Source organism: Mobula birostris, chromosome 6 (assembly GCF_030028105.1).
Source record: "Mobula birostris isolate sMobBir1 chromosome 6, sMobBir1.hap1, whole genome shotgun sequence".
NCBI classification, from domain to species: domain Eukaryota; kingdom Metazoa; phylum Chordata; class Chondrichthyes; order Myliobatiformes; family Myliobatidae; genus Mobula; species Mobula birostris.
The window spans coordinates 184,415,938-184,440,663 of record NC_092375.1 but is presented as its reverse complement, the minus strand read 5'-3'; the positions used below and the strand labels follow the sequence as shown (position 1 = coordinate 184,440,663).

The following is a 24,726-nucleotide window of genomic DNA, read 5'->3' as shown; positions in this document are numbered from 1 at the left end:
AGTATGACTATGACTCTCGAAATGTTTATAAATCCTGCCTCTCAGGATCTTCTCCATCAACTTACCAACCACTGAAGTAAGTCTCACTGATCTATAATTTCCTGGGCTATCTCTACTCCCTTTCTTGAATAAGGGAACAACATCTGCAACCCTCCAATCCTCCGTAACCTCTCCCATCCTCATTGGTGATGCAAAGATCATTGCCAGAGGCTCAACAAGCTCCTCCCCTCTGACTATCCACACGATCAATGCCTCCCACCATCTTATACACCTCTATCAGGTCACCTCTCATACGTTAAATCAGGTCATCTCTCATACGGTAAATTCTATCTCCTTTACCGTAGCACTGGAAAGGGATAGGAGCAGACAAGTTAGGAAAATGTTTAATTGGAGTAAGGGGAAATATGAGGCTATCAGGCAAGAACTTGGAAGCATAAATTGGGAACAGATGTTCTCAGAACTGTATGGAAGAAATGTGGCAAATGTTCAGGGGATATTCGTATGGAGTTTTGCATAGATACGTTCCAATGAGACATGGAAAGGATGGTAGGGTACAGGAACCATGGTGTACAAAGGCTGTTGAAAACCTAGTCAAGAAGAAAAGTAAAGCTTACGAAAGGTTCAAAAAACTAGGTAATGATAGAGATCTAGAAGATTATAAGGCTAGCACGAAGGAGCTTAAGTGCTGAGGCGCGTGAAGCCGATCCTGGAGCCCAACCGCTGCAGGGCAACAACTACTCCCAAACCTGGTGACGTGAGACTCAAGGCTCCTGCACCTCCCGCCTAATGGTGGCAGTAAGAGGGAGATGGGTCAAACGTAGGCTGATGAGATGGGCTCGGGGGGAATCTTGGCTGACATGGAGAACTGAGCTGAACAGTGTATAACTCACTGTATTGTATTATTCAGTGTGTAACTCAACAAAATTAGAAAATTTGTGATTCAAGCAAAGAATTCAATCCATTTCCCACACAGAAGATGGTTAACCAGACAAATAATGGACAGGAATCTGTATATCTTTACTTAAGGAGGGACATGACACTCCAGGTGCAACCTCACCAGGGAGCTGTATCACTTTCAGTGATGGAGGGCAAAGGCAATTGCCTGAGATGATGCACTCCCTACAGATCATCCTGACCAGGAAATAAGTCAACAGTCTTTCAAGACTGCTGGGTTTGAATCCTGCCACTCCCTCTGTCGCAGACATCAAAAGAAGAGCAGTCGTCCGCCATCACCTTCTTAAGAGAAATGATGGGTGTGCTATGGGTCCTGGCCTTGCCAGTGACACTGACCCTGAAAAATTAGTCAATACAAATGCAGTGTGGACATGGTATCAAATAGGAAGTAATATTGGGCATTTTGTCAGTGAAGAAAATTGATGAAGCAGTTTGGCTGAGTGTGGGATGACTGTCCATGGTTGTGGAAGCTGGATAAGTTTCTCATGACAACCGAGAGCAAGAATGTTTCTCCATTGTGCAGCTGGGAAAAGATTGTTCACAGTGACAGTGAGGAGTTGCTGAGCAGTGTGTCCACGCTGAGGCTGGAGTGCAGCACGTTTACAATACAGTGGTAGACGGTGAAGGAGACCGTCTCTGGTGGTAGAGGCTGGATAGATTTCCCACCATAAGGGGTGGGGGTTGGAATCAGGCAGGTTATCCATGAGGATGCAGGGTATCAGAGTGACCTTCGTCTGGTCAGGGAAAGTGATGAGGTGATAGACAGGAGCTATGGGCAAATAGTCATACAAGGGCCTGGGGTGACGGGGAAGTGGGCAACAGTCAGGAGAGGGAAGGGCAAGAGTCAGATACTACAGAGTACCCCTGTGGCTGTACCCCTTAGCAATGTACTCCTGTTCGAGTACTGTTGTGGGGGGGGGGGTGGGCAGCCTACCTGGGGAAGCAACAGTGGTTACGTCTCTGGCACAGAGTCTGGCCCTGTGGCTCAGAAGGGTAGGGAAAGGAAGTGGATGGCAACAGTGATAGGGGACTCTATAGTTATGGGGTCAGACAGGTGATTCTGCAGAAGCAAGAAAGAAACACGGATGGTAGTTTGCCTCCCAGGTACCAAGGTCCGGGATGTTTCTGATCGCATCCACGAAATCCTGAAGTGAGAAGGTGAACAGCCAGAGGTCGTGGTACATATTGGTACCAACAACATAGATTGGAAAAGGGAGGAGGTCCTGAAAACAGACTGCAGGGAGTTAGGAGAGAAGCTGAGAAGCAGGTCCACAAGGGTAGTCATATCTGGGTTACTGCCTGTTCCACTCGACAGTGAGTACAGGAATGGAGTAAGGTAGAGGATAAATGCATTGCTGAGGGATTGGAGCGGGGGGCAGGGATTCAGATTTCTGGATCATTGGGACCTCTTTTGGGGCAGGCATGACCTGTACAATAAGGTTGGGTTGCATTTGAATCCAAGCGGGACCACTATCCTAGCAGGAAGGTTTGCTAAGGCTATTGGGGAGAGCTTAAACTAGGATTGCTGAGGAATGGGAACCGAACTGAAGAGATGGAGGAAGAGGCGGTTGGCTGACAAATAGAGAAAGCTTGGAGACAGTGTGAGAGGGAGAATAGGCAGGTGATAGAGGAGGCAAGCGCTTAGACTGATGGTTTGAGATGTGTCGATTTTAATACAAGGAGTATCATGAACAAAGTGGAAGAGCTTAGAGCGTGGATTAGTACTTGGAGCTATGATGTTGTGACCATTACAGAGACTTGGATGGCTCAGGGGCAGGAATGGTTACTTCGAGTGCCAGGCTTTAGATGTTTCAGAAAGGATAAGGAGGGAGGCAAAAGAGGTGGGGGCGTGGCACTGCTGATCAGAGATAGTGACACGGCTGCAGAAAAGGAGGAAGTCATGGAGGGATTGTCTACTGAGTCTCTGTGGGTTGAAGTTAGGAACAGGAAGGGGTCAATATCTCGACTGGGTGTTTTTTATAGACCACCCAATAGTAACAGGGACATCAAGGAACAGATAGGGAGACAGATTCTGGAACGGTGCAACAATAACAGGGTTGTCGTGATGGGAGATTTTAATTTCCCCAATATTGATAGGCATCTTCCTAGAGCAAGATGTTTAGATGGGGTGGAGTTTGTTAGGTGTGTTCAGGAAGATTTCTTGATACAATATGTGGATAAGCCTACAAGAGGAGAGACTGTACTTGATCTGGTATTGGAAAATGAACCTGGTCAGGTGTCAGGTCTCTCAGTGGGAGAACATTTTGGAAATAGTGATCACAATTCTATTTGCTTTACCATAGCATTGGAGAGGGATGGGAGCGGACAAGTCAGGAAAATATTTAATTGGAGTAAGGGGAAATATGAAACTATCAGGCAGGAACGTAGAAGCTGTAATTGGGAGCAGATGTTCTCAGGGAAATATATGGCAGAAATGTGGCAGATGTTCAGGGGATATTTGCATGATGTTCTGCATAGGTACATTCCAGTGAGACGGAAAGTATGATGGGGTACAGGAACAATGGTGTACAAAGGCTGTAGAATATCTAGTCAAAAATAAAATCTAGTCAAAAAGAAAAGCTTACAAAAGGTTCAAAAAAGTTAGGTAATAACAGAGATCTAGAAAATTATAAGGCTAACAAGGAGTTAGGAATGAAATTAGGAGAGCCAGAAGGGGCCATTAGAAGGTCTTAGCGAGCAGGATTAAGGAAAACCTCAAGGCATTCTACAAATATGTGAAGAGCAAGAGGATAAGATGTGAGAGAATAGGACCAATCAAATGTGACAGTGGAAAAGTGTGTATGGAACTGAAGGAGGTAGAGGAGGTACTTAATGAATACTTTGCTTTAATATTCACTACGGGAAAGGACCTTGGCAATTGTAGGGATGACTTACAGTGAACTGAAAAGCATTGCTTGTTAGGGAAAATATTACAGCAGTGCTCAGGCAGGACAGATTAGAGGGCTTGTCTACTGAGTCCTTATGGGTGGAGCTGAGAAACAGGAAAGGTATGGCCACATTAGTGGGATTGTATTACAAACCACCCAATAGTCAACGAGACTTGGAAGAGCAAATCTGCAGAGAGATAGCAGGCAACTGCAGGAAACATAAAGTTGTGGTGGTAGGGGATTTTAATTTTCCATACATTGATTGGGACTCCCATACTGTTAGGGGTCTAGATGGTTTAGAGTTTGTAAAATGTGTTCAGGAAAGTTTTCTAAATCAATATATAGAGGGACCAACTAGAGGGGATGCAATATTGGACCTCCTGTTAGGAAACGAATTAGGGCAAGTGATGGAAGTCTGTGTAGGGGAGCACTTTGGTTCCAGTGATCATAACATCATTAGTTTCAATTTGATCATGGACAAGGATAGATCTGGTCCTAGGGTTGAGGTTCTGAACTGGAAGAGGGCCAAATTTGAAGAAATGAGAAAGGATCTAAAAAGTGTGGGTTGGACAGGTTGTTCTCTGGCAAAGATGTGATTGGTAGGTGGGAAGCCTTCAAAGGGGAAATTTTGAGAGTGCAGAGTTTGTATGTTCCTGTCAGGATTAAAGGCAAATTGAATAGGAATAAGGAACCTTGGTTCTCAAGGGATATTGCAACTCTGATAAAGAAGAAGAGGGAGTTGTATGAAATGTATAGGAAACAGGGGGTAAATCAGGTGCTTGAGGAGTATAAGAAGTGCAAGAAAATACTTAAGAAAGAAATCAGGAGGGCTAAAAGAAGACATGAGGTTGCCTTGGCAGTCAAAGTGAAGGATAATCCAAAGAGCTTTTACAAGTATATTAAGAGCAAAAGGATTGTAAGGGATAAAATTGGTCCTCTTGAAGATCAGAGTGGTCAGCTTTGTGCAGAACCAAAGGAAATGGGGGAGATCTTAAATAGGTTTTTTGCGTCTGTATTTACTAAGGAAGCTGGCATGAAATCTATGGAATTGAGGGAATCAAGTAGTGAGACCATGGAAACTGTACAGCTTGAAAAGGAGGAGGTGCTTGCTGTCTTGAGGAAAATTAAAGTGGATAAATCCCCGGGACCTGACAGGGTGTTCCCTCGGACCTTGAAGGAGACTAGTGTTGAAATTGCGGGGGCCCTGGCAGAAATATTTAAAATGTCGCTGTCTACGGGTGAAGTGCGGAGGATTGGAGAGTGGCTTATGTTGTTCCGTTGTTTAAAAAAGGATCGAAAAGTAATCCGGGAAATTATAGGCCGGTGAGTTTAACGTCAGTAGTAGGTAAGTTATTGGAGGGAGTACTAAGAGACAGAATCTACAAGCATTTGGATAGACAGGGGCTTATTAGGGAGAGTCAACATGGCTTTCTGCGTGGTAGGTCATGTTTGACCAATCTGTTGGAGTTTTTCGAGGAGGTTACCAGGAAAGTGGATGAAGGGAAGGCAGTGGATATTGTCTACATGGACTTCAGTAAGGCCTTTGACAAGGTCCCGCATGGGAGGTTAGTTAGGAAAATTCAGTCGCTAGGTATACATGGAGAAGTGGTAAATTGGATTAGACATTGGCTCAATGGAAGAAGCCAGAGAGTGGTGGTAGAGAATTGCTTCTCTGAGTGGAGGCCTGTGACTAGTAGTGTGCCACAGGGATCAGTGCTGGGTCCATTGTTATTTGTCATCTATATCAATGATCTGGATGATAATGTGGTAAATTGGATCAGCAAGTTTGCTGATGATACAAAGATTGGAGGTGTAGTAGACAGTGAGGAATGTTTTCAGAGCCTGCAGAGGGACTTGGACCAGCTGGAAAAATGGGCTGAAAAATGGCAGATGGAGATTAATACTGACAAGTGTGAGGTATTGCACGTTGGAAGGACAAACCAAGGTAGAACATACAGGGTTAATGGTAAGGCACTGAGGAGTGCAGTGGAACAGAGGGATCTGGGAATACAGATACAAAATTCCCTAAAAAGTGTCACAGGTAGATAGGGTCGTAAAGAGAGCTTTTGGTACACAGGAAGGATATAAATAAGGTTGAAAGAGTGCAGAGAAGGCTTACAAGGATGTTGCCGGGACTTGAGAAACTCAGTTACAGAGAAAGGTTGAATAGGTTAGGAATTTATTCCCTGGAGCGTAGAAGAATGAGGGGAGATTTGATAGAGGTATATAAAATTATGATGGGTATAGATAGAGTGAATGCAAGCAGGCTTTTTCCACTGAGGCAAGGGGAGAAAAAAACCAGAGGACATGGGTTAAGGGTGAGCGGGGAAAAGTTTAAAGGGAACATTAGGGGGGGGCTTCTTCACACAGAGAGTGGTGGGAGTATGGAATGAGCTGCCAGACGAGGTGGTAAATGCGGGTTCTTTTTTAACATTTAAGAATAAATTGGACAGATGGATGGGAGGTGTATGGAGGGATATGGTCCGTGTGCAGGTCAGTGGGACTAGGCAGAAAATGGTTCGGCACAGCCAAGAAGGGCCAAAGGGCCTGTTTCTGTGCTGTAGTTTCTATGGTTCTATGGTTCAGCATGTAGACATTAAGAAAGAGGATGTGCTGGAGCTTTTGGAAAGCATCAAGTTGGATAAGTCATCAGGAAAGGATGAGATATACCCTCGGCTACTGTGAGAGACGAGGGAGGAGATTGCTGAGCCTCTCCGGGATGGGAGAGGTTCCGGAGGATTGAAGGATTACAGCTGTTGGGACTAGAGATTGCCCAGGAAATTATAGACCAGTTAGTCTTACTTCAGTCGTTGGTAAGTTGGTGGAGAAGATCCTGAGAAGCAGGATTTATGAACATTTGGAGAGGCATAATATGAGGAATAGTCAGCATGGCTTTGTCAAAGGCAGGTTGTGTCTTACAAACCTGATTGAATTTTTTGAGGATGTGACTAAACACATGGATGAAGGTCGAGCTGTAGATGTAGAGTATATGGATTTTAGCAAGGCTTTTGATAAGGTACCCAATGCAAGGCTTACTGAGAACATAAGGAGGTGTGGGTCCAAGGGGACCTTGCTTTGTGGATCCAGAATTAGCTTGCCCACAGAAAACAAAGAGTGGTTGTAGACAGATCATATTCTGCATTGAGGTTGGTGACCAGTGGTGTGCCTCAGGGATCTGTTCTGGGACCCCTACTCTTCGTGATTTTTATAAATGACCTGGATGAGGAAGTGGAGGGATGGGTTTGTAAATTTGCTGATGGCACAAAGGTTGGCGGTGTTGTGGATAGTGTGGAGGGCTGTCAGATGTTACAGCAGGACATCGATAGGATGCAAAACTGGGCTGAGAAGTGGCAGGTGGAGTTCAACCCAGATAAGTGTGAGGTGGTTCATTTTGGTAGGTCAAATATAATGACAGAATATAGTATTAATGGTAAGACTCTTGGCAGTGTGGAGGATCTGAGGAATCTTGGAATCCGAGTCCATATGACACTCAAAGCTGCTGCTCAGGTTGACTCCGTAGTTAAGAAGGCATATAGTGTATTGGTCTTCACCAACAGTGAGAATGAGTTCAAGAGCTGAGAGGTAATGTTCCAGCTATGTAGGACCCTGGTCAGACCCCACTTGGAGTACCGTGCTCAGTTCTGGTCACCTCACTACAGGAGGGACGTGGAAACCATAGAAAGGGTGCAGAGGAGATTTACAAGGGTGTTGCCTGGATTGGAGAGCATGCCTTATGAGAATAGGTTGAGTGAACTCAGCCTTTTTTCCTTGGAGCGACAGAGGATGAGAGGTGACCTGATAGAGGTGTATAAGATGATGAGAGGCATTGATCGTGTGGATAGTCAGAGGCTTTTTCCCAGTGCTGAAATAGCTAACATGAGAGGGCACAGTTTTAAGGTGCTTGGAAGTAGGTACAGAGGAGATGTCAGGGGTAAATTTTATACACAGAGTGGTGAGTGTGTGGAATGGGCTGCCGGCGACAGTGGTGGAGGCGGAAGCAATAGGGTCTTTTAAGAGACTCTAGGATAGGTAAGTGGGCTGTGGGTAACTCTAGGTAGTTTCCAAAGTAAGTTCTTGTTCGGCACAGCATTGTGGGCTGAAGGGCCTATATTGGGCTGTAGGTTTTCTATGTTTCCATCTTCCATAGTGACAGTGTGCAGGAAAGTGGATTTGCAGAAAAGAGAAGTTCGAAGGATCCATGACGGGCTATGGTAGAGGGCTGGAGAAGTCTCTTACTGGCGCCACAGCTCTTGCGTCTTTAATTGCTGGATTCCTGACCTCTGGGTGACCCACGCAGCAGAGAGAGGTGTTAAGTTACTCTTGCAGTTGTGTTAATGATATATCCAGACCTATGGTGGATATGCTCTGAAGAATGGACAATCTGATATCTACTCACAAGAAATGGTCAACTAAACATGATTGAAAGTTGAGGGTCACTTTCCATTCAAGGATTAAACTTACACCATTGCCGGAAGCTTTTCCACCCAGAAATATTAAGTAATTATTGATTGACTAAGGATGGTTGAAGAAAAACACTAGAGTAAAATAGCACTGGACAACAATTTTTTCAGAAGTATCGCTTCCTCAGAATTGTTTTGTTTATGATAGACTGCTTGATACTGAATGTAAATATAATTAAGACTGCCTGTATCACATAGGAATTTGGAGAAACAAGAATTAACTTCTATTGAATATAATGTATTTAATTGCATAATGCTGTTGATGTTTTGCAATAGTTCAACTGAGCTAAAATGTTTTGTTGATGATTTTCATTTGTACTCAGTGTCTGAGGTTTGTCAATTAAGTGTCCAACAATAATCATCCAAGATTGCTGTCAACCAGATGCATGTAGTTTGGTGCTCTGTAGTTGCCAAGAAAATTTTCAACAACATCCTTGAGTGCCTTCTATGTGATTTTCTCCAATCCCACTAGAAGTTCTTCGAATTGCCTATCATTGATAACCTGTTTGATTTGTGGACCACCGAAAAATGCCTTCCTTAATCTTGCCATAATTTATTCTAGGAAACATCTGTCTCAAATATAGAAATCCTTCACAGAAATTATAGCCTTTCTAAAATCTGCCCTGCCATACAGCATCTGCCCTGCCTCACCATGCCCAGGAATGCCTGGACAAGATAGAAAACTTTTCAGCTTATATTGTGGACAACATTTGAATTGACCTGAATGATGAGTTGAAATAACACATATATGCAATTTTTTTTCAAAAAAAGGGGTGTGTTCGGGAAATCTCATGCCAACTTTCATGACCAGCAGCCCAAATTCCACAAGATACACCCAAAAGTATTCAGGAAGCAAATCCTTTGTTGTCCAGTGTAATTGATTCATACATTGCAAGTTGCTGTGGCCAAATGATATATCACAGATATATTACCCTCTTCCTCTCAGGCACTCCTCACAGTTCAGGAACTATATCCGTGTCAGAGATTTTATTTCGGGATCGGAATCGAGTTTCAATATCACTTGCATGTACTGTGAAACCTGTTGTTTTGAGGCCAAAGTACATTGCAGTATATAATAATAAAAATAGCTATACATTAGAATAAGAAATATATACAGTCGATTCTGGTTAATTGGGCCTTTGATTAATTGGGGTATCCGCTTATTTGGAACAGCTGTTAAATAAGCAAAAAATGGGATTGCCTTCGTATATTTGGGGCACTATGCTACTTAATAGGGACAGGAGACTGTTGTCGAATAGTTTTTAACTGGCAGCAGTCATGTCCACTTTGTGTGGCTGTTAGACACTACACTGTGCTTAGATTGAACAGCTTTTAAATAACTGCAGTTGTGCGTGTTTGTGTTCAAAAAGCAGTGATTTTTGTCATTGATAGTTGGCAAGAAATAAGCATTAAGGCAATTCAGAACTGCTTTGCTCAGTGTGGTTTCAAGCATTCAAACTTGGAGATGCCAGAAACAAAAAGGAGTGAAAATTAAACAATTTCAGTACTTCAGCAAGTTAGGAACTACAAAGAATTTGAAGGTAACAACAATCATCTGGAATTTTACAAAGAAAATGAAGCTTAAGATACAATTCTTGAAAGTATTGTGTATTTAATATTTAAGTAATATTGTAAATATAAAGTTTGATTAAACATTCTTTGTTTACATAATTCATTATGAGTTATATGTAAGAAGTATGTGAATGGCATACGTCATAACGGCACCATGTCATGTGCACACCTCACTAAAGTGAACCGAAGTAAACATGTTTTCCTGGGTTCCCATGTTTTTGTTCCTACTAATTTCTGGAATTACAAAACATAAAGCATTGAATGAAGGCAGTCCATTTTCTGCACTAGAAGTCTGTGCTGATTTTGTTCATTTAGAGTCTAGCAAATGGGCACGGCAGCATACACTGGATGAATCAACTTGATCATGGACAAGGATTGATCTGGTCCTAGGGTTGAGGTTCTTAACTGGAAGAAGGCCAAATTTGAAGAAATGAGAAAGGATCTAAAAAGTGTGGATTAGGATAGGTTGTTCTCTGGCAAGGATGTGATCAGTAGGTGGGAAGCCTTCAAAGAAATTTTGAGAGTGCAGAATTTGTATGTTCCTGTCAGGATTAAAGGCAAAGTGAATAGGAATAAGGAACCTTGGTTCTCAAGGGATATTGCAACTCTGATAAAGAAGAAGAGGGAGTTGTATGACATGTATAGGAAGCAGGGAGTAAATAAGGTGCTTGAGGAGTATAAGAAGTGCAAGAGAATACTTAAGAAAGAAATCAGGAGAGCTAAAAGAAGACATGAGGTTGCCTTGGCAGTCAAAGTGAAGGATAATCCAAAGAGCTTTTACAGGTATATTAAGAGCAAAAGGATGGTAAGGGATAAAATTGGTCCTCTTGAAGATCAGAGTGGTCAGCTATGTGCGGAACCAAAGGAAATGGGGAAGATCTTAAATAGGTTTTTTGCGTCCGTATTTACTAAGGAAACTGGCATGAAGTCTATGGAATTAAGGGAAACAAGTAGTGAGATCATGGAAACTGTACAGATCGAAAAGGAGGAGGTCCTCGCTGTCTTGAGGAAAATTAAAGTGGATAAATCCCCGGGACCTGACAGAGTGTTCCCTCGAACCTTGAAGGAGACTAGTGTTGAAATTGCGGGGGCGCTGGCAGAAATATTTAAAATGTCGCTGTCTACAGGTGAGGTGCCGGAGGATTGGAGAGTGGCTCATGTTGTTTCGTTGTTTAATAAAGGATCAAAAAGTAATCTGGGAAATTATAGGCCAGTAAGTTTAACGTCAGTAGTAGGTAAGTTATTGGAGGAAGTACTAAGAGACAGAATCTACAAGCATTTGGATAGACAGGGACTTATTAGGGAGAGTCAACATGGCTTTGTGCGTGGTAGGTCATGTTTGACCAATCTATTGGAGTTTTTCGAGGAGGTTACCAGGAAAGTGGATGAAGGGAAGGCAGTGGATATTGCCTACATGGACTTCAGTAAGGCCTTTGACAAGGTCCCACATGGGAGGTTAGTTAGGAAAATTCAGTCGCTAGGTATATATGGAAAAGTGGTAAATTGGATTAGACATTGGCTCAATGGAAGAAGCCAAAGCGTGGTAGTAGAGAATTGCTTCTCGGAGTGGAGCCCTGTGATTAGTGGTGTGCCACAGGGATCAGTGCTGGGTCCATTGTTATTTGTCATCTATATCAATGATCTGGATGATAATGTGGTAAATTGGATCAGCAAATTTGCTGATGATACAAAGATTGGAGATGTAGTAGACAGTGAGGAAGGTTTTCAGAGGATTTGGACCAGCTGGAAAAATGGGCTGAAAAATGGCAGATGGAGTTTAATACTGACAAGTGTGAGGTTTTGAACGTTGGAAGGACAAACCAAGGTAGAACATACAGGGTTAATGGTAAGGCATTGAGGAGTGCAGTGGAACAGAGGGATCTGGGAATACAGATACGATATTCCCTAAAAGTGGCATCACAGGTAAATAGGGTCGTAAAGAGAGCTTTTGGTACATTGGCCTTTATTAATCAAAGTATTGATTATAAGAGCTGGAATGTTATGATGAGGTTGTATAAGGCATTGGTGAGGCCGAATCTAGAGTATTGTGTTCAGTTTTGGTCACCAAATTACAGGAAGGATATAAATAAGGTTGAAAGAGTGCAGAGAAGGTTTACAAGGATGTTGCCGGGACTTGAGAAACTCAGTTACAGAGAAAGGTTGAATAGGTTAGGACTTTATTCCCTGGAGCGTAGAAGAATGAGGGGAGATTTGATAGAGGTATATAAAATTATGATGGGTATAGATAGAGTGAATGCAAGCAGGCTTTTTCCACTGAGGCAAGGGGAGAAAAAAACCAGAGGACATGGGTTAAGGGTGAGTGGGGAAAAGTTTAAAGAGAATATTAGGGGGGGCTTCTTCACACAGAGAGTGGTGGGAGTATGGAATGAGCTGCCAGGCGAGGTGGTAAATGCGGGTTCTTTTTTAACATTTAAGAATAAATTGGACTGATACATGGATGGGAGGTGTATGGAGGGATATGGTCTGTGTGCAGGTCAGTGGGACTAGGCAGAAAATGGTTCGGCACAGCCAAGAAGGGCCAAAGGGCCTGTTTCTCTACTGTAGTTTCTATGGTTCTATGGTAATTCTTCCATCATTAACTATTAGTAACTAATACACAGTTTTATAGTACAGTAGTAAGATTGGTATTGTTCTAGTTGGTTCTGTATTTTATTTTAGTATATGATTTGTTTTTCAGTTAAATGGTATTTTTTTTTATATCTTTTTCATGAAACTTTCGCTGATTGGAACAGCCACTCAATTAGGCCAAAACGTACTGGCCTCGATGTGTCTCATTTAGTTGGAATCTACTATGTGTTCATTCTCAGCTCAAAAATCAGATGGCAGAGTGAAAGAAGCTGTTCCTGAAACATTGAGTGTGTCTTCAGACTCCTGAACCGCCTCCCTGATAGTATCAAGGAGAAGAGGGCATGTCCCGGGTGATGGGGGTCCATAAGGATGGACCCCGCCTTTTTGAGGCATCACCTTTTGAAGGTATCCAAGGCTTGTGTCCATGATGGAGCTGGGTGTGTTTACAAATTTCTCCAGCTTTTTCTGAGCCTGTGCAGTGGCCTCTCCGTATTAGACGGTGATACAACCAGTTTGAATGCTCTCCACGGTACATCTTTAGAGATATGTGAGGGTCTTTGTTGACATACCAAGTCTCCTCAAGCTCCTAATGAAATCTAGCCACTGTCATGTCTTCTTTGTAATTGCATCAGTATGTTGAGCCCAGAATAGATCTTTAGAGATGTTGACACCCAGGAACTTGAAATTGCTCACACTTTCTACTCCTGATCCCTCAATGAGAACTGATGTGTGTTCCCTTGACTTTCCCTTCTTGAAGTCCACAATCAATTCCTTGGTTTTACTGACGTTGAATGCAAGGTTGCTATTTCAACATCACTCAACCAGCTGATCACTCCTGTACATCTCCTCAACACCTTCTGAAATTCTGCCAACAATAGTTATGCCATTGGCAAATTTATAGCTAGCATTTGAGCTGTACTTAACCACACAGTCGCCGATATAAAGAGTGTAGAGCAGTGGGCTAAGCACACATCCTTGAGGTACGCCACTGTTGATTGACAGTAAGGGGGAGATATTGTGGTCTCCTGTTGAGGAAATCAAGAATCCATTTGTACAGTGAGGTACAGAGACACAGGTCTTGAAGCTTGTTGATTGGAACTGAGGGTATGATTGTGTTGAACACTGAGCGGTAATCAATGAACAGCAGCCTAATATACTGTTGGTGTTGCTATTGGCCAAGAGGAAAGTCAGATTTAATCTCCTGTAGACGTCCTGTGGCGATAAGCAAATTGCAGTGGGTCCAGGTCGTTGTTTAGGCAGGAGTTATTTCTGGCCACGGCTAACCTCTCAAAACAGTTCATCATGGTAGAAAACTGGGTGATAGATATTGAGGCAGTTCACCCTGCTCTTCTTGGGCACTGGTATGATTGTTACTCTTTTTAAGCTGGTGGAGTCCACCGACTGCAGCAGTGAGAGACTGAAAATGTACTTGAACACTCCCACCAGTTTGGTTGGCACAGATTTTCAGTGCACTACCAGGTACACAATCAAGGTCACTTTTCAGGTCATTTAATCTCATCGTTGAAGAATTTGGTAAAGAAATGAAAAAATAATAAGGGTGGAAAAATATCCATGAAGTGGATTGATGTGCATTGTTAGAAAGCAAAGCCATCAGTTGTATAAATGTGACAAGTTCAGTTACTACTTTTGTACTCAAATTCTTAAGTTCTAAGACCTTAGCTCAAATACAGTGTATGTTAATTCAGATCCATTTAATAGAGCCAGTATTATTAACAATTACCATTTCAAAAATTCATTTAATATGTTAATAAATTCATGTTTCTTCATAAAATGTTGATTTTTTAAAAAATTTAATAGAGGAACTCTGCAGTCAGACAGCATGTCTGGAGGGAAATAAACAGACAGTGTTTCTGCTGTGGACTGTTTACTTCCATCCGGAGACACTGACTGACCCGCTGAGTTCCTCCAGTGTTTTCTGTATGTTGCTTTCCTATTGTCCTGGAAGTTTATAATGAATTAGCTGAAATAATCAAGTTACTATCCACGTACTTCAATAGGTTGTTAAATATAAGTTTTGGTCATTGGAATTTATTTGCTGAATTTGTTGGATTTTCATATAATTCCAAAGGTGCCTAATGTGGATTTGTCTGTTTGTAAACAGTAAAAAATATTGGTGGGGGTTAAATTAAGTATTTAATCCACATATTCTGTTCCACTGAAGTTCAGATAAGTTTAATAAAGTGTACATTGCCCACCTACTTCAAATTATCCACCACAGTTCTACACACCGTCCTTACACACCTGGAGAAGAAGGATGTTTGTGTGAGAATGCTGTTCTTGGTCTACAGTTCAGCATTCAAAACCATAATTCTATCCAGGCTCGACAAGAAGATCAGAGACCTCGGCCTTGTGCAGCTGGATCCTGGACTTCCTGTCAGATCGCCAGGAGGCTGTAAGAGTGGTCTCCCTCACCTCCACCCCTTTGACTCTCAATACTGGAGCCCCTCAGGGCTGTGTACTAAATACCCTTCTTTACTCCCTGTATACCCATGACTGTATCGCCACCCACAGCTCTAATCCGCTAATTAAATTTGCCGACAACACTACATTGATTGGCCTAATCTCAAACAATAACAAGGTAGCCTACAGGGAAGAAGTCATGTCTCTGACACAGTAGCATCAAGAAAATGATCTCTCCCTCAATGTCGCAAAAACAAAGGAGCTGGTTGTGGATTACAGGAGGAATGGAGGCAGGCTAAACCCTATTGACATCAAAGTATCTGGGGTTGAGAGGGTGAACAGCTTTAAGTTCCTTGGCATCCACTTCACTGAGGACCTCATGTGGTCTGTACACACTAGCTCTGTGGTGAAAAAGGCACAGCAATGCCTCTTTCAACTCAGATGGTTGAGGAAGTTTGGTATGGGCCCCAAATCCTAAGAACTTTCTACAGGGGCAGAATTGAAAGCATCCTGACCTGCTGCATCACTGCCTGGTATGGGAACTGTATCTTCCTTAATCACAGGATTCTGCAAAGAGTGGTGCGGACAGCCCAGCGCATCTATAGTTGTGAACTTCCCGTGATTCAGGACATTTACAAAGACAGGTGTGTAAAAGGGGTCAGTAGGTTCATCGGGGACCCAAGTCATCCCAACCACAATCTATCCCAGCTGTTACCATCCGGGAAACAGTACCGCAGCATAAAAGCCAGGACCAACAGGCTCCAGGACAGCTTCTTCCACCAGGCCATCAGACTGATTAACTCATGCTGATTTGAGTGTATTTCCATGTTACATTGACTGTTCTATGATTGCACATTGCACATTTAAACATATAATGTAAAGATTTTAACTTGTGATGTGTGTGAAGGATGCAAGAAATAAAGTCAATTCAATTCAGTTGAATTTTCATTTTATTTTGCAAATTAGAAGCACATCAGCATTTTAACCATCTTACTCGGGTGTGGAATGGCTTTTCATTCAGTAGTAAGTTACATTCAAGTGAGGAACCTCAGGAATATTTGTATTTATTTTGCAAAACATGGTACCATTTGCAGTGCCCAATTTGAATATTATAAATGTTCACAATATTCGCTTATTGACCAAATGTGGGATCAAATTAAACATGAACAATTAAATGAAACCCACATTTTCAGGAATTGCAAATACTAATTTTCTTTCATGAATTAATGCACTTAACTCCCCTAAAACAATGCCATTCCTAGGAGTGCATAGGGGAAAAAACACCAATTTTAAAGAGCTGTAATTTTCCTCACGGACTCGAGTGGGTGTGCAACTTGTACGATTGTACTACTGATCTGTATATTAAACTGTTACAGATCTTACTGATTGTGGAAACTAGGATCAGAATTAACAGAGGGAACTAAGTGCTACCTCACACTCCAATTTGTGTGTCTCATTTATCTGCGTTAAAAATAGAGAGCACTGAAGCAAATCTATTATTTGATTACAGTCTTGGCTTGGTTATTAATAGATTACTGCAGTATTAATTGTTTTTATTGCAGTAGATAGCAGTTCACATATTGCAGTTGTGATCTGTGATGGGCTGTGATTTTTTTCTTGTTGAATTCAAAATGAAATGTTATTCAACCTACTGTACCTTTTGTTGCAGTTGCTGTAAATAATTTAAAAGCACCATGAGTGGAATTCTGAAGCGAAAGTTTGAAGATGTAGAAGGAACCTCACCATGTTTCTCTGTAAGGGAGTCAGACGATGAAGTCTCTGGGAGTGAGAGTGCTGAGAGTGGTGACAGCGTCAACCCATCCACTTCCAGCCACTTTACTCGTAAGTATATTTTAAAATGTTCTATCTCAGAACTGCCAGTGTTCATTGCATCCCCTTACTCACTACCCATTACGTTTGGGGCAGCAATGAAGGTCCTTCATCTCTGTCCATCCATACTGTCGCACACAGATATAGAAGGGTTCTTCATTGCTCTTTCTGTAACAACTTTTTTTTTTACCAGTCAGCATTGTTAGCACGGAGCTTCAACCCCTAACCTGGAGGAGCAGTGCACTCTCCTTAGTCTGGCCTCTACTTTTGAACTTTTCCACATAGGTGACCCTGCCAAAACACAAGGCAAGGCCCAGTTTTCAGCCAACATAGCTCTCCAGGTCATTGAGGCACACACGCCTCCAAAGGGTCTGGTCCTTCTGGAGGTTTGCATCCCTTGAGCTAATTATTAATATTCTGGAATATGCAGTCAACGATGATCAAACAGCGTTTGTGGTCCATTTGACTTTGAGTGGTTCATCAGACTGACTGTGAGGATTTGCACTGGAAAGCATTGATTAGATGTTTGAAACACCATGATGTACTTCGTGAGGAATCCAGAACCTGTGTGAAAAAGGTAAGCTTCACAGAAAAGAAAAGGATTCTAATTGAGCCATGCTGAGTAGGAAGTACCAGTTAAAATATTTGATTATTTATCTATTTATTTATTTATTTGTTGCAATACAGCGCAGAATAAGCTATTCTGGCTCTTCGAGTCACACCACCCAGCATTCCATGATTCAGTGCTAGCCTAATCACATGAGAATTTACAATGACCTCTCCTATCAGATTCCTCCTTCTCCAGCCCTTAACCTTTCCCACTCAACTGGCTTCACCTATCACCTTCCAGCCAGCCTCCTTCCCCATCTCCCACATTTTTATTCGGATACCTTCCTCCTTCCTTCTCAGTCCTAAAGGAGGATCTCAGCCTGAAACGTCGACTGTTTATTCATTTCCAAGGATGCTGCCTGTGGTAAACCATGTATATATGTTGTATCTGGGTGATCTGTCTGGACACGCCTGGACACGCCCCTCTGCTGACTGCTCCTGTGGCTCCTCCCACAGACCCCTGAATAAAGGCGATTGTGTCACTGCTCCTCTCTCAGTCCAGGACAGACATACAGCATGGACGTGGATCCACTTTACTGTTAATAAAATTGATGCACTATCAATTACTCCGAAAGACTGGAAGTAGAGTAAATACTGAAAGGCTTTTATTAACAGTAAAGTGGATCCACGTCCATGCTTTACGTCTGTCCTGGACTGTGGGAGGAGCAGTGACACAATCGCCTTTATTCAGGGGTCTGTGGGAGGAGCCACAGGAGCAGTCAGCAGAGGGGCGTGTCCAGACAGGTAACCCAGTTACAACCTATATACATAGTTTACCACACTGCCTGACCTGCTGAGTTCCTCCAGCATTTTGTGTATATTGTGTAGATCCATCATTCTGGTTTGATTCCATTCGAATCTCCCGAGTCCTGTGACACCAGATGAGGGATGGCAAAGCCAACTAAATAGCTTGTTCACTTATGGATGCCGAATTCCTTGGCCACACACCACCCCTCGCTGACTTCATGTGAAATCGCAACATTAGTTTCGACAGACAGGCTGACTGGACTCAGCTCCAGCTCATCAGCACGGTTCATTATCTCTTGTCTGTAAAACTGCTTATCTCTCATCCTGTGATAGATGAGCAGAGGTTTTCATATGGGAATATTGAAGTTATTATAATTTGTTTCCACCGTAATCCCATTTATAACTTCATTTTTTTCATCTGGCCTGCCTGTCGTTAGGGTTAGCAGGTGCACACGTGGGTAGATGTTTGAGACAAAGGACATGCCCTGGATGCCTTTTTTCACTGGTACATTGTAGCGTCAACTTTATGACATGAGTGGTGCTCTTACCTGTCGATTACTCACAGAAAAAGCAATCTCACTGTTTGGGAACTGATACCTTAATTACACTCCTCGCTGGTAATCATACTCCTTATAAAACTGGGGTGGCACAGTAGCGTAGTGCTTCGCACAACGCTTTACAGTACAGGCAACACAGGTTCAGTTCGCACTCTGCCTGTAAGGAGTTTGTACATTCTCCCTGTGACCGTGTGGGATTCCTTCAGGTGCTCCGGTTTCTTCCCACAGTCCAAAGATGTACTGGTTGGTAGGTGAATTGGTCATTGTAAGTTGTCCCGTGATTAGGCTAAGATTAAATCGGGGATTGCTGGGCCAGTAAGGCCTACTCCACACTGTGTCTCAATAAATACTTCATGTGACTTCGCTTTTTGTGCAGTTTCTGTAAGTAGTGTAGGTGATAAGGATGCGTGTAATTTGTGCAGGTGTCAGATTATATTTTGTACACATTAGAAAATGGTTCTTAAGCGACACTGATTAATCCTTGTGCAACGTACAGTAGTGTGCAAAAGCTTTAGGCACCTGTAAAAAAAAGTTCTGAAAAGCGAAAATGCTTTCAAAAACAGTGAAATGAGAAGTTGCTAAATATCAAAGGATTTACGATAAAGAGCAGTAAACAGTTTAAAAAAAACTGAAACAAATCAATATTTGGAGCGGGGAGGTACTACTGCAGTTGTACAAGGCCTTGGTGAGACCACACCTGGAGTATTGTGTGCAGTTTTGGTCCCCTAATCTGAGGAAAGGTATCCTTGCCATAGAGGGAGTACAAAGAAGGTTCACCAGATTGATTCCTGGGATGGCAGGACTTTCATATGAAGAAAGACTGGATGAACTGGGCTTGTACTTGTTGGAATTTAGAAGATTGAGGGGGGATCTGATTGAAACGTATAAGATCCTAAAGGGATTGGACAGGCTAGATGCAGGAAGATTGTTCCCGATGTTGGGGAAGTCCAGAACAAGGGGTCACAGTTTGAGGATAAAGGGGAAGCCTTTTAGGACCGAGATTAGGAAAAACTTCTTCACACAGTGAGTGGTGAATCTGTGGAATTCTCTGCCACAGGAAACAGTTGAGGCCAGTTCATTGGCTATATTTAAGAGGAAGTTAGGTATGGCCCTTGTGGCTACAGGGATCAGGGGGTATGGAGGGAAGGCTGGGGCAGGGTTCTGGGTTGGATGATCAGCCATGATCATAATAAATGGCGGTGCAGGCTCGAAGGGCTGAATGGCCTACTCCTGCACCTATTTTCTATGTTTCTAATATTTAGTGTGACCACCCTTTGCTTTTAAAACTGCATCAACTCTCTTACACGCACTGATGTGCAGTTTGAGAAGAAAACAACTGGTTAGGTTGTTGCAGGGATCTTGGAGAACTTGCCACAGTTCTCCTGCAGACTTTGGCTGTCTTGCTTGCTTCTGTCCTCCGTCTCTGCAGGTAATTGCAGTTAGCCTCGATCGTGTGGAGATCTGGGCTCTGCAGAGGCTATGCAATCTGAAACCATCTGAAAAATCCAAGGTGCTTAAGACTTTTGCACAGTAATGTAGTGTTTGGACACATCATCAAGTTCCATTATATTTCTAAACATTTTGTGATTTACCTATTGTTTTGTCATGTATTAAGACTCATTAAAGATACCATACCAAATTAAAACGATTAGTTTGGTATAACATTTCTGCAGCCTTCGTTCTGCTTGTTTAGGACTCGGAATTAAACACAAGGCATATATTTGACTATATGCAGACATCCCACCTCTCCCGGAAGTTCTGGGAGTCTTCCGCATATTAATAGTGGCTCCCTGATGCCCGCAAATTATATACAATATCACGGAAATCAATTTTTTTGAGAGCGAGAGCGCGTGAGCGACAGAGAAAGAGAACGAACGCGCGCGCCATGGCAGAGTTTTCCAAAAAAAGAAAATATAAAAAGTACGTCACCCCAGACGACACTGAAGTGTACCCCTGCCTAATAGGGGTCAAAATAATGACAGTGTTGCTCACTGCGCTGTTTGCAACAGTGACTTTTCTATTGCCCATGGTGGGTTAAGGCTGAGGTGAGTTTAACAGGTGTCATTAGTTCATTAGTATAGCTAAGGTTATTTAAACTAGCTGGTTGGCTGCTACGGAGCTACTCTATTGCAGACATTCCACCTCTCCTGGAAGTCTCCCGCAAATTGATGGTGCTACCTCCCTGAAATGAGTTTTTGCAGGGTGGGATGTCTGCATATGTGTCAAAGCAACACACTCAAAGTGCTTGAGGGAACTCACCAGGACAGGCAGCATCTATAGAAATGAATAAACAGTTGATGTTTCAGGCCGAGACCCTTCTTCAGGACTGGAAAGAAAGGGGAAGGAGAACTAGCTTAGAAGGTGATGGGTGAAACCAGGTGGTTGGGAAAGGTGGAGGGGGGGGGGGGAAGAAGGAATCTGATAGGAGAGGAGAATGGACCATATGAGAAAGGGAAGGACGAGGGGACCCAGATGGAAGTAATAGGCAGGTGAGGAGAGATAAAAGGTCAGAGTAGGGAATAGAGGAAGGGGGTGTGAACTTTGTTTACTGGAAGGAGAAATCGATATTAATGCCATCAGGTTGGAGGCTACCCAGATGGAATATAAGGCTTTGCTCCTCCAGCCTGAGGGTGGCCTCATCTTGGCATAAGTGTCAATATTCATTTGAGTGCAGATGAAATTTTATCCTAAACATTAACTGACTGGACAATGAGGCATAAGTTTTAGCTGTATAATAATGTGTCACTGAGGTCACATTCAGAATTCTCCTTAATAATAGCATTGCTAAATTAATAATACATACTGAATAAAAATTTTCCTTTGGGACCGACAAGTACTTGTATCTATAAATATATTTGCATGACATTATGTTTTAATTCCTTCCTAGTAAAGTATTCTTATTTCAAACATGTTTATGTATAGATATCTGATTATATCTATCGTATAATGCATATTAAGGTATGAGGTGGAAGGATATGTTATCAGCATTCTGTGCTTGGTTTATTAAACAGTATTAAAAGAAAATTCTTCGTAAGACCATCATACATAGGAGCAGAATTACAGACCATTCAGCTGATTGAATCTGGTCCGTCACTCAATTATGGTTAAATTTATTATTTTCCTCAACCCCAATCACTATCTTGAATTTTTAATAGTTATGATGCTTTTTGTTTGATCTAAATCTTGTTGGTGTATTTTCAGTTCTAGTTATTTTGTTTTATTACAACTTAGTTTTACTTTATTGTCGCCAAACGATTGATACTAGAACGTACAATCATCACAGCGTCATTTGATTCTGCGCTTCCCGCATCGACAGTAAATATTAAAAATTTAAATTATAAATCATAAATACAAAATACAAAAATAGAAAGTAAGGTAGTGCAAAAAAACTGAGAGGCAGGTCCGGATATTTGGAGGGTACGGCCCAGATCCGGGTCAGTCTTTTGCTTTTGAGTGGAGACTTCTTTTCCCTGGTTGCTCCCTGCCCCCACTCCCAGTATTGTAAGACCATAAGATATAGGAACCGAATTAGGCCATTTGGCCCATCGAGCCTCCTCCACCATTTCATCGTGGCTGATCCAATTTTCCTCTCGGTCCCAATCTCCTGTCTTCTCCTCGTATCTCTTCCTGCCCTGACTAATCAAGAATCTATCAGCCTCTGCCTTAAATATACATGACTATTGTTTGTCCCTGAAATATGTACTCAGCACCTGCGACTTGCAGAATTAGTTCTTAAGTGGTTTGCACATTCCCCATAAAATATCTTCATCTAAATATTTCTTCAAATAATTACAAGACATGCAAACCAAAATCTTCATCGTTTTTATACTTAAATATCAGCAATCACATCACTGTTGGAAGTGTAAAGGGCTTTTAGTAGCAAATTAGTTTCGTGGGAGAAGCCGGAGAGCGGTAGTCGATAGTCGCCCCTCTGACTGGAGACCTGGGACTAGTGGAGTGCTGCAGGGATCAGTGTTGGTTCCATTGCTGTTTGTCATCTGAATGATAATGTAGTTAATTGGATCAGCAAATTTACAGATGACACAAGTTTAGGGTTGTAGTGAACAATGAGAAAGGCTATCATGCCTCGCAGCAGGATCTGGATCAGCTGGAAAAATGGGCTGAAAAATGGCAGATGGAATTTAATGCAGACAAGTGCAAGCTGTTGCATTTCGGTGGGACCTAGGTCTTACACAGTGAATGGTACAGGGCACTGAGGAGTGTTGTAGAACAATGGGCTCTGGGAATACAGGTTCATAATTCACTGAACGTGGCATCATAAGCAGATAGGGTCATAAAGAAAGATTCTGGCACATTGGCCTTCATAAATCAAAGTGTTGAGTACAGGTCCAGCTGGGATGTTATGTTGAAGTTGTACAAGAAGTTGGTGAGGCCTGATTTGGAGTATTGTGGGCAGTTTTGGTCACCTACCTAAAGGAAAGATGTAAACAAGGTTGAAAAAGTGTGGAGAAAATTTACAAGAATGTTGCCGGTTCTGGAGTTATAAGGAAAGACTGAATAGGGTAGGATTTTATTCCTTGGAAGGTGGAAAATTGAGAGGAGATTTGATAGAGGTATACAAAATTATGAGGGGTATGGATAGAGTAAATGCAAGTTGACTTTTTCCACTGATGTTGGATGGGACTGTAACCAGAGGTCATGGGTGAAGGGTGAAAGATTAAAAGTTTAAAGAGAACATGAGGGGAAACTTCTTCACTCAGAGGGTCATGAGCATGTGGAATGAGCGGCCAGCACAAGTGGTGCATGCAAGCTCAATTTCAATGTTTAAGAGAAGTTTGGATAGGTACATAGATGGTTGTGATATGGGGTGCTAAGGTCTTACTCATTAAATCCAAGAACTGTACTAGAATCAATGAAAGACCATGCCCAACAGGGCAAGAAACAACCAGTGTGCAAAAGACAACAAACTGTGCAATGCAAAAGAAAAAAAAGAAATCATAATAATAAATAAATAAGCAATTAATATCAAGAGCATGAGATGAAGAGTCCTTGAAAGTAGGTTGTGAGAACATTTCAATGATGGGGCAAGTGAAGTTGAAGGAAGTTATCCCCCACTGGTTCAAGAGCCTGATGGTTGAGGGGTAAAAACTGTTTATGAACCTTGGATTTTGGTTGAGGTTTGATAGCAGGTTGCTTAATCACGGATAGCGTATGACCAAGCTTAAAAATAGACATTAAAAAAAGTAAGTTGTCATTACAACATAAATTGTATCCCACATATTGAAGAACCTGCTGACCAGCATGCATCTTTGTGTGTTTTGTTGTAGACGTTTTAAATTATGTTCTAGATTGTCTTTCAAGTCCAGAATAATCACCTAAAAACTGATACTGGCACCTTTTTTTTTCCAAATGAATACTGTTGGAATAGGATGTTTTTGTACATCCACAATAATGTGTGGAATATATTATGTATTCATTAACATTGGATTATTAACCAAGAATTTAAATAATAGCAACATCTGATATTTGTACTTATGCTTCCCTTGGTAATGAGATTGTAACTCTCTATTGGAATATCTTTGGGAGGAGGAAGACTTAAGTGACTTTCAACAAGTAATACTGCATGTGCCTAAGACTTTTGCATAGTACTCTGTCATCCCAGTGAACATCAGATTGAACACCCTAGCTATATGCTGTATATATGTCTAAGACTTTTGTACAGTACCATGTTATCCCAGTTAAACATCAGATTGATATCACAGTACTGCAGAGTTTTATTTACAGTAGGTGTGTGAAGAGATGCATTTGCTAAACCATTAAGTCAACTTGCTTTAGACAAATCTTCAGTCAGTTAGCTATCCCACTAATAGCATCAGGAAAAGTCAGTTCCGAATTCACATTGAGTTGCCAGTAACTGAACTCAGGATTTACAAAATCCATGTGAAGTGTGTAACCATGGAGCACATGACAAAGTCCCTCATGGGAAACTGGTCCAGAAGGATCAGTTGTTTAGTATTCAGGATGAAGTAGTAAATTAGATTCAACAAAATGCAGTGGATGTGGCCCAGTCCATCACGAGTTTAGCCCTCTCCACCACTGAGCACATCTACATGAAATGCTGTCGAAGACAACCAACAT

At 42.1% G+C, this 24,726-nt stretch overlaps 1 protein-coding gene across 5 annotated transcripts in view; it reads left to right on the top strand.

Moving 5' to 3' along the window:
* Nucleotides 1–24,726, top strand: part of csrnp3 (cysteine-serine-rich nuclear protein 3) — a 235,708-nt gene that overhangs the window by 181,958 nt on the left and 29,024 nt on the right. For all 5 annotated transcript variants that reach the window (XM_072262045.1, XM_072262043.1, XM_072262044.1 and 2 more), the window contains one exon: nucleotides 16,554–16,726. In XM_072262045.1, coding sequence (XP_072118146.1) covers nucleotides 16,579–16,726 — 148 coding nt within the window. In that variant the 5' untranslated portion in view covers nucleotides 16,554–16,578. The remainder of the gene's footprint in view (nucleotides 1–16,553; nucleotides 16,727–24,726) is intronic.